The sequence below is a fragment of the Piliocolobus tephrosceles genome, chromosome 10 (genome assembly GCF_002776525.5).
Source record: "Piliocolobus tephrosceles isolate RC106 chromosome 10, ASM277652v3, whole genome shotgun sequence".
Classification (NCBI taxonomy): domain Eukaryota; kingdom Metazoa; phylum Chordata; class Mammalia; order Primates; family Cercopithecidae; genus Piliocolobus; species Piliocolobus tephrosceles.
Genome location: NC_045443.1, coordinates 92,560,189 through 92,574,297, shown reverse-complemented (window position 1 = coordinate 92,574,297; position 14,109 = coordinate 92,560,189). Strand labels below are relative to the sequence as shown.

The window sequence follows — 14,109 nt, the reverse complement described above, 5'->3', positions numbered from 1 at the left end:
CCGCCTCAGATTGTTTTTAAGAACAACTAGTGCTTTATAGGTTATTAGGAAATTTGTATGTGTCACTTAAAGGTTCTAACAAATCTATGAGGTAGGTGTAATCTCCTATTAAAAGTAAGGAAACTAAATTACAGATAAATGGAGTTGCTGTCTTGCGGATACATAGTTGACACAGCCAGGATGCAAATTGAAGTCTTTTGCTTTAAATCCGTTGTTACGAGCTGGGTGCAGTAGCTCACGCCTTGGTCAAGCACTTTGGGAAACCAAGGTGGGTGGATTACCTGAGGTCAGGAGTTTGAGACCAGCCTGGCCAACATGGTGAAACCCCATCTCTACTAAAAATACAAAAAAATTAGCCAGACATGGTGGCATGTTCCTGTAATCCCAGCTACTCGGGAGGCTGAGGCAGGAGAATCACTTGAACTCGGGTGGTGGAGGTTGCAGTGAACCGAGATCACTCCACTGCACTCCAGCCTGGGTGACTGAGTGAGACTCTGTCTCCGAAAGAAGGGAGGGAGGGAGGGAAAAGAAATCCATTGTTATTTATGATACCATCTTGCCCCATACCGGAACCTGCAGTGACTTAATATATTACCATAATGTAATTCAAGTGCTAAGGAAACCTGAAACTCTATGACTCATAAAAATACATTATTGAGTTACTGACTGAGTGGCGGAAGTGGGTATTTGGGAAGGTTTGACTAGTGAAGGGAGAGATGCCAATAGTCATAGCATGCTCCACTGCACAATCTAAATAATGAGACACACTCTTCTCAGACTTAACCTTTGATCTAATAAAAATAGAAGCAAATGCTTTTGTAACACTTACTGTATGCCAGGCACTGTCATAAAGACCTTATGTGTAGTACTTCATTTCATCTTCACAGCAACCTGTTGAGGCAAGTTGTTATTATTATAACCATTCTATGCTGAGAAAAGCCACTAATCTATACTAGCAGAGCCAGGATTTGAACCCAGGCAGTCTGTTTCCAATTGTCCATACCACTAAAATCAGCTAGGATCTTAGGAGCAGATGGAGTAGTGGCCAGAATCATGTATTACTCTGCATCAGTCACAGTGCTCATGTTCTGTTTTCTATTTATTTTCTAAGTTCCATGATAACTTTGTGGGGTATTATCTTGATCTTCCAGATTAGAAAAATGGAGGCTCAGAGAGGTTCAATAACACATCTAAGGTTACATGAGTAGTAAGCAATGGAGCTATGATTTGAACCTAGGTGTTTCTGACAACCTTTATAATTTTGCTTATGTCTATGAATGTCAAGGACTCAAACCAAATGTCTGATTTCCCAAAATCAGAGGACGACAAGAGTCATCCTGGGGTGTGTTACTCCTCTGAAATGCAATAACCACTGCTGCCTGACATACAGAATGACAGGAGAAGACAAATACCTGTGTGCAGTGTTTGTCAAATGCTGTGTAGCTACCAGTCAGAACAAGCAAAGCTCTTGGGGGTACCTGAAGCATCCACCAGATACCAATATTTAGAGAGTGCAGGTAAACTCTCGATCACTTGGCATTGTGACTTTTGTCTTTCTTTTGTTTTCCTTTTTTTTGAGACAGGGTCTCGCTCTATTGCCTAGACTGGAGTACAGTGGCACGATCTCGGCTGACTGCAGCCTCTGCCTCCCAGGTTCAAGCAATTCTTGTGTCTCAGCCTCCCAAGTAGCTGGGATTACAGGCATGTGCCACCACATCCAGCTAAGTTTTGTATTTTTAGTAGAGACAGGGTTTCACCATGTTGCCCAGGCTGGTCTTGAACTCCGAACCTCAAGTGATCCACCTGCCTCAGCCTCTCAAAGTGCTGGGATTACAGGTGTGAGTCACCATGTCTGGCCATCTTTTTAAATTTTAAAATAGAGATGAGGTTTCACCGTGTTGGCCAGGCTGGTCTTGAACTCCTGATCTCAGGTGATCCACCTGCCTCAGCCTCCCAAAGTGCTACAGGCAGGATTGCGTTCAGCCCTTTTTTCATTTTTGAGGGATAGAGGAGTTTGAACAAAAGTTCAAAGAACAAGGCCGGGCGAAGTGGCTCACGCCTGTAATCCTAGCACTTTGGGATGCCGAGGCGGGTGGATCACGAAATCAGGAGATCGAGACCATCCTGGCCAACATGGTGAAACCCTGTCTCCACTAAAAATACAAAAATTAGTCGGGTGTGGTGGCACATACCTGTAGTCCCAGCTACTCAGGAGGCTGAGGCAGGAGAATTGCTTGAACCTGGGAAGCGGAGGCTGCAGTGAACCAAGATCGCACCACTGCACTCCAGCCTGGCGACAGAGTGAGGCTCCATCTCAAAAAAGGAAAGAAAGAAAGAAAGAAAGTTCAAAGAACATTAAGACCCCCATGTATCAGGCTCCCAGTGAGTGCTTGAGCTTGGTTCTTAAAATCAAGAAAGTTATTTTCAAAATTCGAAGGAGGAAATGCCTATAGAAAAGTCAAGTTTTAATTGCACTTCTGTTTCCCCAGTAAAAATGAGCCTTGGTGAAAAACAGTAATCTATTTTATTAAGATTAACTAATTCAGGAAATTATAGTAAATGTTTCTTTCTTTGGTTGTCAGGTAAATACCTGGATGTTCATGATTTCCAGATCAGTACCAGACAGGTTTAATGAACAGCTCTGATCAAAGTTTATGTTTCTGTAACTTTTTTTTTTCCTTTTTGTGACAGAGTCTTGCTCTGTCGCCCAGGAGTGCAGTGGCGCAATCTCAACTCACTGCAACCTCCACCTCCTGGGTTCGAGCAATTCTCCTGCCCTAGCGTTCCGAGTCACTGGGACCACAGGTGTGCACCACCACACCTGGCTAAATTTTTTTTGGATTTTTAGTAGAGACAGAGTTTCACCATGTTGGCCAGGCTGGTCTCGGAACTCCTGACCTCAAGTGATCTGCTCGCCTTGGCCTCCCAAAGTGCTGGGATTACAGCCATGAGCCACCATGCCCAGCAACGTAACTATTTCCATTCTTCTTATCCATCAGGGTGGTAACCCTCTCTTCCGCTGTCAGCTGGAGAGAGAGAACTACCCCGCGAATCTCATCCAGGTTGCTGCTAGTGGTAGCTGGGTAGACAGCTTCAGTTTCTTATCAGGAGCAAAAATAAACACCACAAGCTCTCACACCCATTCCTTTTCTTCCATCTCGGAAGGATCCAGCATGCCCAACAATGTGGCAAGGTCCTTCCTGATCCTTACCATCAATGACGGGAAAAGGACATTTTTCTGTTCGCTCATCACTGTCGTAAGCATTGATATCCTTGCTCCAGGCAAGATGTTCCTCAGCACTGCCTGTTACAAGGGCAATCAACTTCACATTGCTCTTGGTGAATTCTGGTGCCAGCTTTGCAGCTCTGCCAAGCTCCATGGTGTAAACTGGTGTAGAGTCCTGAGGGTGGGAAAAAAGAATGCCACAGGAGTCTCCTAGAAAGTCGTGGGAACAGATACAGCCAACAGTGCTGTATCAGCCAACAGTGCCTCAAAGTTGGGAGTCTTGTTGCCAAGAAGCAGCCCTCTGTGGATGGCAGCAGTAGTAACATGAGTGGGTGAGACGGTGTAGCCACGGCAGCAAGCGGCCAGCTGGTCCAGGCAATCCTGTTTGTCTTTTTGTTAGTAGTCTGGGGCTCAGTGATAAGCAGTGATAACTGAGAGCAATCATTGCTGAGTCTAACTTTAGTGATGAGAGGAAGTCATTGTTTGGAGACTGGCAGATGGAGAGCAATTAGGGAAGGAGACTGTCCACTATCAACCATTCAACAAATGTTTACTGGGCATCACCTACCCTGTCCAGGAGCTGGGGATGTGCAATCCCTGCCTTTAAGGATAAGCCTTTATTCTAAAGTGGGAGATACACAATAATCGGGTTTATTTATATATATGCACATATAAATAATTTGAAGTGTTCAGTGTTATAAAGAAGAATAAAGTAGGCTGAGCAGATAGAAAGTGATGAGGTCAAGAACTTTTATGGGAAGAGGGGGGATCAGAAAAGTTATCTCTGAGGAGCATCAGAGACCAGAAGCAAATCCTAGATGGAAGGAACAGCAAGAACAAAAGACATACCAGGGAGGTATGTAAGGGTGTAATATGTTAAAGAAACAGCAAGACGTCCAGTATAGGTAGAGCCTAGTACTCCGGGGAGAGCCTAGTACCAGGGGAGATTAAATGTGACTTACAGTTTGGGGGCAAGAGCTGGGGGCCACCCATAGTAAGGTCATTGCATTTTTAAGAGTTTTCAGCCAAGTGATAATATCTACTTTATATTTGTAAAAGATCACACCGGCTTCTTTGTAGAAGACAGACCATCAGGAGACTAGAGTAGAAGTTGGGCAACCAGGTAGTGAGTGGGCAGTAGATGATGGTGTGTCTTGGTTTACAATGATGAACAATGGTATGAATCAGAAAAAGCCCAATAATGGGCTGAATGTGGGCTCTGCAGGAGAAATAATTGAACTGGAAAGTTCTCGATAAAGGAAAAATAAATTTCCAAGGGAGGATCAAGCTGGCATGAGGGAAAGAGAGCTAAGGCATATTGAATGTCATTGGTATGCCATGATCTCCTTCCATATTCCTCCAACCAGTTAGTCTGGTACTGCATCCCATATTAAAGGGGGTAAGGAGGCCCCATCCCTATTAAGTCTCTCCATCCCCTCCCACCAACACACCGCGTGCTCTATCAGCACAGATCTGCGTGTGACTCTGCATGCCAGCCAGCTCCACCGCTGTCTGCCTTCCACAGGTGTTACCTCCACCTGCAGTTCATCCCTTTGTTCAGTAAGGAGTATGGAGCCTCTACCTTGGGCCAGGCATTGTGCTGGGCATCAGGACATAGTAGATTAAAAATTAAAAGGGTCAAGTTGGGTGCAGTGGCTCATGCCTGTAATCCCAACACTTTGAGAGGCCAAGGCAGGCGGACCACTTGAGGTCAGGAGTTCAAGACCAGCCTGGCCAACATGGTGAAACCCCGTTTAATATTTTATACTAAAAATATAAAAATTAGCTGGGCATAGTGCTATATGCCTGTAATCCCAGCTACTCAGGAGGCTGAGGCAGGAGAATTGCTTGAACTTGGGAGGTAGAAGTTACAGGGAGCGGAGATCACACTACTGCACTCCAGTCTGGGCAACAGAGTGAGACTCTGTCTCAAAAAGAAAAATTAAAAGGACCCTTCCTTCACTGAGCTGACATTCCATGGAGGAGGACGTGCACTTAGCAAATATTAACACAATTAAGTATTGGGTGATTAAATGATGCACAGAAAAAGTACTGGGGGCTAGGAGTCTGTAAAGCAAAGCACCTTAAACTACAATGCGGGAGAGAGGGCAGCCTCTTCCCTACAACCCTTGCTGTTTATACTGACTTAGGAAAGATAAGTAGGAGTCAGAGGGGCAAAGAGGAAAAAGGAAGAGCCTCCTGGTCATTAGGAGCACTGTGTACAAAGGTCCTTAGGTGAGAAGGGGCATGACATATTCAGAGAATTGGAAGGCCAGTGTGGCATGAGCTCAAGAATGAGAAGGAGAATGACCCAGGACAAGCCTGGAGGGACAGGTGACTTAGATGCTGCAGAACCATCTTGTGGGATTTGCTCTTTAGCCTAAGAGCCACAGAAAGCCACTGAAAGGCTTATACAAGGGAATGATGTGATCAGATTGGCATTTTTTAAAGAGTTTACGGCTGCTGCATGGAATATGATTTGGGAGGTGACCTAAAGGAGGGGACTGATTGGACACAGGGTATAAGAGGAGTTCTTCAGAGGAGACTCTAGCATATACTATGAATTGGGAGGTGGTGCCATGCACTGTGACAGGGAGCACTGGGAGAGGAGCAGCTTTAGGGGAGAAATTGGGAGTTGAGTTTCAAGTGTGCATGTAGAATGTAAGGTGCCTATGCAACATCCAAATGCAGCCATCAAGGGGCAGTTTCTCTAAGGATTTCAGAGGGGAGTCGGGGCCAGAGGCATATATTTGGGCAGCTTAGAGATGACCACACCTGGCAGACTGAATGAGGGTACACAGAGAGACAGAGTGCCCTGCCAAACTCCTGTAACTCTTCAAGCCCTAACTTTGTCATCACCTTTGCAAAGCCATCCCTGCTACTTACATAAGGTAATTTACTACTTTTATGTTATTTATCTTCATTTGTTACATGATATGTTAATTACATGTTTCACCTCAATTCAGTGTGCATCCTTACGAGTGAGGTATATTTTGTGTGCCCAGTTGTTGGCTTAGGTCCTGGCTTAGTAGGCTCCTAGTGAACATTACTCACAATGTTACTCACAAATCAAAGTGATGTGGCCTTTGAACCTCAGAGGCATCCTGCAGTTAGTCCAAGTAGTAAATGGTGTGGCATGGTCGAACAACCCCAAATCCTTTCTATTGAAGAGTTTTTAACCCCCCCCCCCGCCTTTTTTTTTTTTTTTTTTTTTTTTCTTTGAGACAGAGTCTCACTTTGTTGCCCAGGCTGGAGTGCAGTGGCACGATCTCAGCTCATTGCAACCACCACCTCCCAGGTTCAGGTGATTCTCCTGCCTCAGCCTCCTGAGTAGCTGTGACTACAGGTGTGCACCACCATGCCTGGCTAATTTTTGTATTCTTAGTAGAGACAGGGTTTTGCCATGCTGGCCAGGCTGGTCTCAAACTCCTGACTTCAGGTGATCTGCCCTCCTCGGCCTCCCAAAGTGCTGGGATTACAGGCATGAGCCACCATGCCTGGCAGGTTTTTAACCCTTGGCAGTTCATCGCAGTCATTGGGAAAGTGGTACTTACTTGACACAAATCTGCATTGTTGTACTATACACATTCTATAAAGAAAATAATACTTGACTTAACAGTTTTTCAGTTTGAAGAAGATGCTGATTCTTCTGCTAATCATGTTACAAAAGGAGACTAGAATATCTCCACTGGATGCTGCGGGCAAATGTGTGTGGTCTGTGAGAAATGTGTTATCAAGAGCTGGTAAACATTGTCTTGGCAGAACCCCACACAGGAGAGAGCCAGGAATGATTAAATGAAAGAACAGCATATGTGACATGATTTGCACAGTTGAATCACATTCCACATGCTCCCCGGGTTCCAGAAGAATCCAACAGCAATTCTCAAATTTACCATCTGCCTCTCTGCTTTCTGTTACTCTTCTGGTGAGGAGTCGGGGAGGGAGGGAGAAATGGTAATTTTTATGAATGTTTGCTTGGAACCCTGAGCGTGTATTCTCATCATGTAGTTCTGCAGAGAACATGAGCAGAGGCTAGCAATGACCTGGTGGTGAGAGGTTCAGTCCTTAACTACACTTGGGTTTAATACCAGCTCATCACTTAATAGTCTGTTGTCTATAAAGCAAATTATGAAACGTTACTAATTCTCAGTTTCCATACCTGTAAATGGTGAAGGTGGGTGGTGATGTTGTAGTTGGGGGCAGGGGGTGTAAGATCCAATGTATATTCCATGGGGAAGCTGTGAGGGTGAGACATGGTGACATTTGCTAAGCCTTTAGCAGAGCTGGCTGACGTAGTAACTGTTAAATGGCATCCAGTTTTGGCAGTAATGCTACAATAGTAGTGGTAAATAAGGCAGGGTTTTGTTTGGTTTAGAGAGAAAGGGGTTATTTCTTTTTTGTTGTTCTTCGTATATAACGAAAATTTGAGAAATGTGTTTCAAAATTTTATTTGTAAACTGGATTTCTACCTTTTTTAATCCATGTGAATGAACATTCTAAATGGCACTGAAGCCATGGATTAGGGAGGCGCTTTCTGAGAATGATGATTGTAGGCAAGGTGAGTGGTTTCTATTCTTGACCTGCCCTGGGTTCTCTGAAATACAGCAACATATGTCTATGTGTACCATTATTAATGGTGGAATTTTTTATTTTAGAAACACTGTTTAAGAGTTCAAATATACTTAAAATTAGGGCAAATAATACCAAAAACTGCATATTCAGTCACCAAAACTAAAAATAATGATCAAGATTTTGTCACTGATTTTCCTGTTTCATAATTTTGTATTTTAAAACAAATTGCAGATATCAGGTCATTTTACTTCTGCCTTTCTTCCTTTCTTTTCTTTTTTTTTTTTTTTTTTGTGACAGTGTCTTGCTCTGGTCACCCAGGCTGGAGTGCAGTGGCACTATCTCAGCTCACTACAACCTCCACCACCTTGGTTCCAGCAATTCTCCTGCCTCAGCCCCCCGAGTAGCTGGGATTACAGGCATGCACCACCACACCCGGCTAAGTTTTGTATTTTTAGTAGAGACAGGGTTTCACCATGTTGGCCAGGCTGGTCTCGAACTCTCGAGCTCAAATGATCCACCCACCTTAGCCTCCCAAAGTGTTGGGATTACAGGCGTAAGCCACCGTGCCTGGCCAATTTTACTTCTGTATACCTCAAAATGCCTCTCTAAATTAAACTACAGACTTTTTTTTTTTTTTTTTAACACAGTCACAGTCCCATTCTGATCAATTTTGTTTTATTAGGATGGAGTTTTAATTATTTATTAAAGTCTTTCTCTCGTTCCCTCTCCCTTCCTCTTTTCTGCTCTTTCTCTACTGTGTATGTATAGATTTATATATTTATTTTTATTTATAATACCTAACATGTGCCTCTCAGTTTTAAACATACAAAACAAAATGTAAACAGTGGTGTCGTAAGTATGCTGATACCAGTAATAATTTGGAGTTAGCATGGTTTTGGGAAAGAGGCATGGCTGGAAAAAGAGAGAAAAAAAAATACCCTTGTCTGACCAAGCTTGCCCCTGTTTAGCCCATTCCCATCTGGCGCTGAATGAAAAGATATTTCCTGATGAACTGGGTAGGGACAGAGAACTTGGTGGGTGAAATAGGTAGAGAAGCCCTAACAACAACTGCTGCCTTTCCCATGTGAACAGCTTTGTCAACATCTGCTTTCTAATACAAAAAAAAAAATATGTTCCCTTCACCCCAGTGCCCTTTCAAGAAAGTTTTAGTAATTAGTAATCTAAAGATATTTAGTATTCTATGCTATAAATTGGAATTTGAAACTTGACCTATTAGAATCTTTTAAAATTCTAGTATGATGTCTTAAGAAACTCCCTGGCTGTATAAATAATCATAATTATTAATTGTACAATTATCCTTTAAACCAAACCAAAAGTATTTCCAAATTGAGGAGAGTTCAAAAGCTATTTAATATAAAGCAGAACTTTTGGAAAGAAAAAATAAGCATCGTATTTGCTAAAATGCATCATGGGTTCTTTGTTGTCTGTTCTGATGATCTGTTCACTAAACCTCAGAGTTGCTGCTTTTTTGACTAGTATTGTTGGAGGGTGGTGGGATCTGTTGCCATGGGAGAAAGAAAAGAAGAAAAAGGAAAAGAACAAAAGCTGACATCTGGTTGATGAAACCTTTTGCCCCCAACAGTTCTGCCACAGAAAGGGATGAATGGCTAGAAGCGATTTCCAGGGCAATAGAAGAGTATGCCAAGAAAAGAATCACCTTCTGTCCTAGTAGGAGTCTTGATGAGGTATTGTCTTCTTTTTTTTTTTTTTTTTTTTTCCCAGTGCATTTCAAAGGTTTTACCTTAAACATTTCACAGGGGTTTAGGAAAGCAACATGTGTTTCAGAGAGTGATTGGACTGGACATCAGAGAGTTACTCTACAGATTAATGTCTAATTTCAGCACTGAAAGTTTATCCTTCTATTAATGTCTCACTGCAAGTCTGTGATAGCATCTAGCATATTGATGTATTTTCTCAGCTATAAACCTTCATTGTAGGAAATTTAGAAAATACGAAATAGTTTAAGGTTCAACTAATCAGCTGCCATCCCATTACCACAATCATCTTTTTAAGTTAATTTTGCATTAGAAGATTTTTAGATTGTAGCTAAACTTAGTATTCTGAATACATGAAAAATATAATAACCCATATTTCTTTTCTTTTTCTTTTTTTTTTTTTGTGACGGAATTTTGCTCTTATTGCCCAAGCTGGAGTGCAATGGTGCGATAACTCACTGCAACCTCTGCCTCCTGGGTTCAAGTGTTCTCCTGCCTCAGTCTCCTGAGCAGCTGGGATTACAGGCATGCACCACCACGCCAGGCTAATTTTATATTTTTAGTAGAGATGGGGTTTCAGCATGTTGGCCAGGCTGGTCTCAAACTCCTGACCTCAGGTTTTCCACCTGCCTCAGCCTCCCAAAGTGCTGAGATTACAGGCGTGAGCCACTGTGCCTGGCCAATAGCCCATATTTATTTCCTTCCTTCCTTCCTTCCTTCCTTCCTTCCCTCCCTCCCTCTTCTCTCTTACTCTCTCTCTTACTCTTTCTCTCTTTCTCTCTTTTCTTTCTTTCTCTCTCTCTCTCTCTTTCTTTTTCTTTCTTTCTTTTCTTTCTCTTTCTTTCTTTGGACTCTTGCTGTCGCCAGGCTGGAGTACAGTGGCACGATCTCGGCTTACTGTAACCTCTGCCTCCCGGAGTCAAGCGATTTTCCTGCCTCAGCCTCCCGAGTAGCTGGCACTACAGGCATGTGCCACCACGCCCAGCTAATTTTTGTATTTTTAGTAGAGATGGGGTTTCACCATGTTGGCCAGGATGGTCTTGATCTCTTGACCTTGTGATCTGACCGCCTTGGCCTCTCAAAGTGCTGGGATTACAGGCGTGACCACCTCTCTCAGCCAATAGCCCATATTTTATCCCCATCTTTTTTTTTTGAGACAGAGTCCCCCTCTGTTGCCCAGGCTGGAGTGCAGTGGCACAATCTCGGCTCATTGCAACCTCCGCCTCCCAGGTTCAACTAATTCTCCTGCCTCAGCCTCCTGAGTAGCTGGGATCACAGGCATCGGCCCCCATACCCAGCTAATTTTTGTATTTTTAGTAGAGACAGGGTTTCACGATGTTGGCCAGGCTGGTCGGGAACTCCGTACCTCATGTGATGCGCCGGACTCAGCCTCCCAAAATGCTAGGATTACAGGCGTGAGCCGCCGCGCCTGGCCCTCATCCCCATCTTAGTGGTAGTGTGAGATGACACTGCCGAATAAAAAGGCAGGCAGTGTGCATGGAGATGATCAGAAGCTGTTCTTCTTCCGCAGGCAGACTCAGAAAATAAAGAGGAAGTTAGTCCTCTTGGGTCGAAGGCTCCCATCTGGATTCCAGATACCAGAGCCACAATGTGTATGATCTGCACAAGTGAATTTACTCTGACCTGGAGACGACACCACTGCCGGGCCTGTGGAAAGGTTGGCGAAGATAACACCCATCTCCATTGTGGTCTTCACTGTCTCCAGACTGTACATAGTGAGGAAGCATATTTCCCCTCGTAAACCATGATAGTTCAAGAATAACAATAACAATTATTATGTTAATGGTAGAAAACATGAATGGTGTTTTCTCTAAATATTTAGGGGCAGGGGGAATCTTCTTAGTGAACTTCCAGCCTCCTACTTCAGAGTTACATTAGAACATCAATAATAAATAACTTTGATTCAAAAACGAAATCTAACATCCACAATTAAATCGGCCCTCACATTTACATCTATTATTTACGGCTATTATTTAAACTGCATCTCTCTAGTACTAAGTATCTATAGTATTCAGTAGGGGAAATGTTCAGTGTTGAAGTTATCCCTAGTGATGTTTCTAAGCCTTCATGATCTCATTAGTAAAATGGGTGTAGAAACAGTGACATCAGAGAGTTATACTAAAGATTAAATGAGGTTCTATTTAAAGAGCATTTAGTACGGAGCCCAAAAACTTGGTAGAGGAGCAGAGATGTGGTCTTTGATGCAGCAGTGATGATTATGATGGTGACAATGATGGTGATCAGTATACCTCACAGGCTTTTTTGCATGCCAGGTACTGTTCTAAGCATTTTGCATGTATTAACCCCTTGACTTTATTATTTTATGTAGTCAGCCCTCTGTAAGTAATCATCTGTTGCCCCTTCATCTTTCAAGGGTGGTACCATGCATTAGTTCACTATATGCTTGAACTCCTTAGAGTTATTATTGAGACAAAGTGAGACTCAGTGACTCTGAAACTGTTTTTGAAAAGTGGATGGCACTGTAAATTGTAACATACTTTATGGTTTGGAAACACAAGTTATTCTAATGAAATTAATGGAGTAATTCCAATGTGTTTTCAGATTGTATGCCAAGCTTGTTCATCCAATAAGTATGGCTTAGATTACCTGAAAAATCAACCAGCAAGAGTATGTGAACATTGTTTCCAAGAACTGCAGAAATTAGGTAATATATAAGTAAAGATTTAACCAAAAATTCCTTTATTCCTCAGATGTTTTCAAACAACCTTCTGACAGAAACACCTTCAGTACATTAGCAATATGATTGTTGGTATTTATCTCCAAATTTATAGTAAGCTTTCTTAATCATATTTTGTTGTAATTCTGGGAGAGGTTGGGCTGAAATTTGGTTTTAGTCTGTATAAAAGGTTTTGCTAAGAAAACTGTAGAAATGAATTACAGGGTAAAACACTTGAAACAGTAAAAGGGAACTTTAACTTTCTTTATTTTTTTTTTTTTTTTTTTGAGACGGAGTCTTGCTCTGTCACCCAGGCTGGAGTGCAATGGCCGGATCTTGGCTCACTGCAAGCTCCGCCTCCCAGGTTCACGCCATTCTCCTGCCTCAGCCTCCTGAGCAGCTGGGACTACAGGCACCCGCCACCATGCCCGGCTAATTTTTTTGTATTTTTTAGTAGAGACGGGGTTTCACCATGTTAGCCAGGATGATCTCGATCTCCTGACCTCGTGATCCGCCCGTCTCGGCCTCCCAAAGTGCTGGGATTACAGGTTTGAGCCACCGCGCCCAGCCGCGAACTTTAACTTTCAAGTAATTTTGAAGTCTCTATAGTTTCACACGATAGCGTGCTCATTACAAATCATTTTACCTATATGTAAAGTAATTCTCTGTGGAAGCGTATTAGGTGGCACTTCGTTAGCTTAATTCTAGTCAGTTGAACTGATTCAGTGAGATCTTACTGTACATCTGAATGTGCAGCTTTTTGACCAAACACGAAATGATACTTCCTATTTCCCTGCTCCTTATTTGTAGGTGTCCTCCAGTAAAATGAATGCAGCTTAGCAGGACTGCTCAGGTCTATGTTTTGGGAAGAGATTTTTAGTTAAATTCCTGAAAACTATAGGATCTAAATTTTATTTATTTACTTATTTATTTTGAGATGGGGTCTTCCACTGTTGCCCAGGCTGGAGTACAGTGACACAATCTGCAACCTCCACCTCTCAGGTTCAAGCGATTCTCCTACCTCAGCCTCCTGAGTAGCTGGGATTACAGGCACACGTGACCATGCCTGGCTAATTTTTGTATTTTAGTAGAGATGGGGGTCTTACCATGTTGACCAAGCTGGTCTCGAACTTGTGACGTCAAATGATCCACCGCCTCAGCCTCCCCAAGTGCTGGGATTACAGGCATAAGCCACCACGCCTGGCCAGGATCTAAATTTTTAAAAGTCTGTTCTTCATTTCCCTGAAGGATAGCTTTTTATTAGCAAGGAGGAATTTCTAAGTGGATGACATGATATTTTAGAGTGCACATATTTCTAGATTAATAATTTATTGTCTGTATACATTTTCCAAGAAGATCCATCCATCTCTTCCTTTATGTTCCTCCCGTTAGTCTGGGTATATGGTATAAACTGCAGACATTCAAAATTTGTCTTTGAATTCTCCTTCCTCATCACCTATACACATTTGGTTAGTAACTCTTGTCAATTTTATCGTCAAAAATCTTTGTCTTGATTTCTCCAACCCAGCCCTAATAAGGCCTTTGTTATCTCTCATCTAGACAACTATAATAATTTCCTAACAAGTTTTCCTGCTGTTAGTGCTTTCTCCTTAGTACTGCCAAATATAATCAGTTTTTCCAAATTTAATCTGCTCATGTCACTCCCCAGCCTAAAACGTATAAACAACAGTCCAGTTTCCTTCAAACCAGCTCCCTTTTTTAATCTGGCCTCATTATTCTCCAAATAGATTATTTAATTTCATACCTCTCTGCCTTTGCTCACACTGACCTCTTGGTGTGCAGTGTTCCTCCTGCTTGTTTTAACCTGGCAAATTCCTACTTATTCCTTCATGGCCAACTATTTTATTTTATTTTAT

General features: G+C 42.6%; 1 protein-coding gene across 1 annotated transcript in view; it reads left to right on the top strand.

Moving 5' to 3' along the window:
- FGD6 (FYVE, RhoGEF and PH domain containing 6) overlaps positions 1-14,109 on the top strand; it is a 136,401-nt gene that overhangs the window by 112,255 nt on the left and 10,037 nt on the right. The window contains exons 15-17 of the mRNA XM_023228057.1: positions 9,402-9,504; positions 11,066-11,212; positions 12,118-12,220. Of these exons, the coding sequence (XP_023083825.1) occupies positions 9,402-9,504; positions 11,066-11,212; positions 12,118-12,220 (353 nt within the window). The remainder of the gene's footprint in view (positions 1-9,401; positions 9,505-11,065; positions 11,213-12,117; positions 12,221-14,109) is intronic.